This window comes from Sinocyclocheilus rhinocerous, unplaced genomic scaffold (assembly GCF_001515625.1).
Source record: "Sinocyclocheilus rhinocerous isolate Xijiao unplaced genomic scaffold, SAMN03320098_v1.1 scaffold785, whole genome shotgun sequence".
Lineage (NCBI taxonomy): Eukaryota > Metazoa > Chordata > Actinopteri > Cypriniformes > Cyprinidae > Sinocyclocheilus > Sinocyclocheilus rhinocerous.
The window spans coordinates 707,799-712,459 of record NW_015660521.1 but is presented as its reverse complement, the minus strand read 5'-3'; the positions used below and the strand labels follow the sequence as shown (position 1 = coordinate 712,459).

The window sequence follows — 4,661 nt, the reverse complement described above, 5'->3', positions numbered from 1 at the left end:
GCTCTTGTTTAGCTTGTATATGCTCCCACTAAGTCAAATAATGAGAAAGAACCAAATCGCCTATCACAGCTATGCAGATGATACCCAGATTTACCTAGCCTTATCGCCAAATGACTACAGCCCCATTGACTCCCTCTGCCAATGTATTGATGAAATTAACAGTTGGATGTGCGAGAACTTTCTTCAGGAGAAAACTGAGAAAACTGAAGTCATTGCATTTGGAAACAAAATGAAGTTCTCAATGTGAATGCATACCTTGGTTTGATAAGTTTGATAACTAAAAATCAAGTCAGGAATCTTGGTGTGATTCTGGAGACAGACCTTAGTTTCAGTAGTCATGTCAAAGCAGTAACTAAATCAGCAGACTATTGTAATGGTCTCCTCACCGGCCTTCCCAAGAAGACCATTAGACAGCTGCAGCTCATCCAGAACACTGCTGCCAGGATTCTGACTAGAACCAGAAAATCTGAGCATATCACACCAGTCCCCAGGTCCTTACACTGGCTTCCAGTTACATTTAGGATTGATTTTAAAGCACTATAACTCTGTTATAAATCACTCAATGGCCTATAGGACCTAAATACATTGCAGATATGCTCACTGAATATAAACCTAACAGACCACTCAGATCATTAGGATCGAGTCAGTTAGAAATACCAAGGGTTCACACAAAACAAGGGGAATCCGCTTTTAGCTATTTTGCTGCCCGCAGTTGGACTCAGCTTCCAGAAGAGATCAGATGTGCTAAAACATTAGCCACATTTAAATCCAGACTCAAAACTCTTCTGTTTAGCTGTGCATTTACTGAATGAGCACTGTGCTACGTCCGAACTGATTGTACTGTATTTTATGTATAATCATTTTCTATTCTTAACTGTTTTAATTTATTTTAAATCAAATTTTAAATAAGTTTTTTAATTCCTTGTTTATATTGTTGTGATGATTATTATTTTTTTATGATTATTTATATTTAATTCCTTTTATGTAAAGCACTTTGAATTACTAATGAAACTAATTTTTAAAAGATATATTCTTTTTTATCACCTATTACATACTTTTGGAATGTAAAACTAATAAAACTTTAGCAATTCTATTCTAATTGTTAATAAAAGAAAATCTAATTGTGAATATGATGAGTCCATTTCGAATGAGACTGACTCAGTATTAAATCATTTAAGCTGCCAGATGTCCATTATACTGCAGACACACTGCTACGCAACAGTACGCCAGGATGCAGTGCTTACACCTACTCAGGGTGACCTATGCATATTATTATATTATTAATATATGAATAAATGAATGAATTACCACCCTGGAGCTCTAGCATATCCATTTTTATAGAAATGATCCATTTATATGTGCTTATGGGTATGCTGTGGTGATATTGATTCTCATTCAAACATTCTGGATGAATGGATGCACCAGGCAGAGAAAGAAAGAGAAAAAGTTCTACTGGATTAATAAAAGCATCACCAGAATGGCACCTGTAGCTGCAGGATAAATATACAGGATCTGAACGGCTAAATATTCCACATTAGAATGTTAAAAATAAATACAATATCTACATAACTGTATAAATCTTTAATTTACAAGGTGTATGACTTTGATACATATTGTATAACTTTCAAAAAAATACAGAGGTGAAGTTGCCTAGCAGTCTTCTCACTTGTCCATACAGTGCAAAAAGAAAGAAGAAGAAAATGAACATTTAGTAAATAAGCTACTCACGCATGATGATTGGACAAGTCAGTCTGTTTACTACTGTAGCACTACCCTGACAGGGCAACAAAAGGAGATCCAACTGAATTCCTAAATTGGACAGCTCTTCTGCCCAAGGTCATGGCTGTTGTTTCCCAAAATAACCTGGAGCGCAGACGCATCCAAAGTGTAGCACTTTGTAGGGCATTATCTTTGGACACATAGACTGGAGCTCTGTTCTTAAAGATGTGTCAAACCCGATACTAGGGACTTGTTGGATGTTAGTAGACAACCCTTAGGATTCTTTGACTGAAGTTCTTTCACTTCAGAATGCATTTATATGCACTAATATGCGGTTTTAAAGGAACAGTTCACCCACAAATGAAAATTTGCTTAAAATGTACTCACCCATCCAAGATCTTGATGAGTTTTTCAGAACAGATTCTGATAAATTTATATGCAGTGAATGGGTACCGACAGAATGAGAGTCCAAAAAGCTGATAAAAACATCACAATAATCCACACGACTCCATTATCTTCTTGTGAAGCAAAAAGATGCTTGTTTGTTAGAAACAAAATCAACATTAAGACGTTTTTAGCAAACTTTAACCGTTGTTTCTGATTAAAATACTAGTCCTTTATCGATAATATTGCTTTTTCCAGTGAAAAAGTAATCTCGTCTGAATCAGGAGAGAAATATACACAGATAAAGGACTGTTTACATGCTAAAAATATTCCAAAACAGTTTTAAACAAACATGTTGATGGATTTTGATGTGAGAGGACAACAGGTGGTGGACTTTTTCACTGAAGGAAGTGTTATTATGGACTTGTATTTTGTCCAGTTGTGGATCATTGTGATCTTTTTATCAGCTGATTGGTTCTCATTCTGATGGTACACATTCACTGCAGAGTATCCATTGGTGAGCAAGAGATGTAATGCTAATATTCTCCAAATCTGTTCAGATAAAGAAGAACTCATCTACATCTTGGATGGCCTGAGGGCAAGTAATTTTTTAGCAAATTTTCATTTTTGGGTGAACTATTCCTTATTATACAAATTAACATACACACAACTTTACATATTTAATAATGTATACAGTTATTTATATAATTCATATAATAATGACCAGAAAAACAACTTTTACAAGGGAAATGGCATCACAGAACCAGCATATCCTTGCCAACATCCTGGATGACGTGCCCAATAGGGGCCTGGCTCTGAGCCTTGAGGTAGCACTGCTTCTTGCACTCCAACAGAGTCTCCAGGTCCTTCCACATCTTCATCTGTCTCATATTGGGCTCCTGGTTCTCTCGCACCTGCTTCACCTGCTGACGTAGACCCTGCAAGCCCACAGAGACACAATGTTCATCGGCTTTGAAAAACACACCTAGTACTACATGTTCCAATGCTAATTGGAGATAAAAACAATTATTTACATATGCTCAAAGCATGGCTGGTGCAAAAAAAACTGACCCATGATACCTGATCTGAATTTCAAATTCTTACTGAGCCATTCAATTTATTGTATCCATATGCTGGCAGTCAATTTTGCCGTAATTTTTGGATTCAGAAAGCTTGTAAAGTAGCAGCAGTAAACAGTTAAAGGGCAGGACGGGCAGTTATGGGAGAGTTTGGCATGTCGTCGTCTCTCCTTCCACTGTGATGAGAGGGTGGTCCACTGGATGCACATCAGGGCAATGATTACACAAGCTTTGTTCTAACACTGGCACGATGTGGCGTGACACTGATCGCATGCTCCGCACGGTTTGGCAGAAATATCGGAGGCCAGGCCCCCCACTCTTAACTAACACCAAGTTGACCCCGACAGATGAGATAAAGACAAGTAAACGACCTGATGGAACTAAGTCATGAGTCAGAGAGGTTTGACAGATGGTCAAAGACAGTCTCCTCACCTTGCCCAAGGACTCCTGCTCCGCCGTGTTCGCGATGTACTTCTCTCTGTAAGAGAAGGATATACAGTGATTCCTTAAAGGAATACTTGTTTTAGTTTATATATTCTTTGTCATGTTTTTCCAAACCTGTTTCAATTTTTTATGTCCAAGCTGCTCTTTTGCATTCACTAAAACCATACAGTGGCTACTTTTCATACAGTAAAGCCATTTAGTCAAGCTCTAAAAAAAGTTATAATAAACATAAAAGTACCATAAAAAGTCCACATGCCTTGTGCACTATTTCTCAAGTCTTTCAAAGCCTTATTGAATGTGCATATGCGAATGATATGTATAGCAGGAAATTAAATCAATCAGTGAATAACAACTTATTATTAGTCTGTTCCTCACACAAAACTATTGTATGATTTCTAAAGAGGTGGAATATAGTGCATGAGTCATATTGACAACTTTAATAATTCTTTATTTTGTACTTTCATTGCATGCAAAATAGCAGCATAAACATTCTGAATATCACTTCTGAACAGCAGCATAAACATCATTCTGTCCTTAGTAATTATAAATTTTTTAAATTAGTTTTTATTTAAATTTTTAGTTAAAGTTTGAGCAATTTTGCTTTGTTATTTTTTTATTTAAAGTTGAGTTTTTTGCATTTTAATTTCAGTTTTATTACATTTTAGTACTTCAACTTAAATTAAATGGAAAACTAGAAATTGTGTCTTTGCAACTAAAATAAATAAATTAAAGGGGTATATGATATGATGCGATTTCAATTTTTCCTTTCTCTTTGGAGTGTTACAAGCTCTTGGTGCATAAAGAAGATCTGTAAAGTTGCAAAGACTAAAGTCTCAAATCCAAAGAGATATTCTTTATAAAAAATAAGAGTCAACCATGCCTACCTAAAACGGCTCATTCTAACACGCCCCCACATGTCTACATCACAATGTGGGAAGATTTGCATAACACCGCCCAAATGTGCACGCAAAGAAAGAACGCGTGGCTTCAGGAACAGCAGTAGTGTTGATGCAGCCATGTCAGGAGACGCTGTGT

General features: G+C 36.4%; 1 protein-coding gene across 1 annotated transcript in view; it reads right to left on the bottom strand.

Annotated features, from left to right (window-relative positions):
* Window positions 1-2,699: 2,699 nt before the first annotated feature.
* The window catches only part of ift81 (intraflagellar transport 81 homolog), an 18,211-nt gene continuing 16,249 nt past the window's right edge, over window positions 2,700-4,661 (bottom strand). Inside the window, exons 17-18 of the mRNA XM_016534569.1 lie at window positions 3,615-3,660; window positions 2,700-3,041 (exon numbers count right to left, since the gene is read on the bottom strand). Of these exons, the coding sequence (XP_016390055.1) occupies window positions 2,859-3,041; window positions 3,615-3,660 (229 nt within the window). The 3' untranslated portion in view covers window positions 2,700-2,858. The remainder of the gene's footprint in view (window positions 3,042-3,614; window positions 3,661-4,661) is intronic.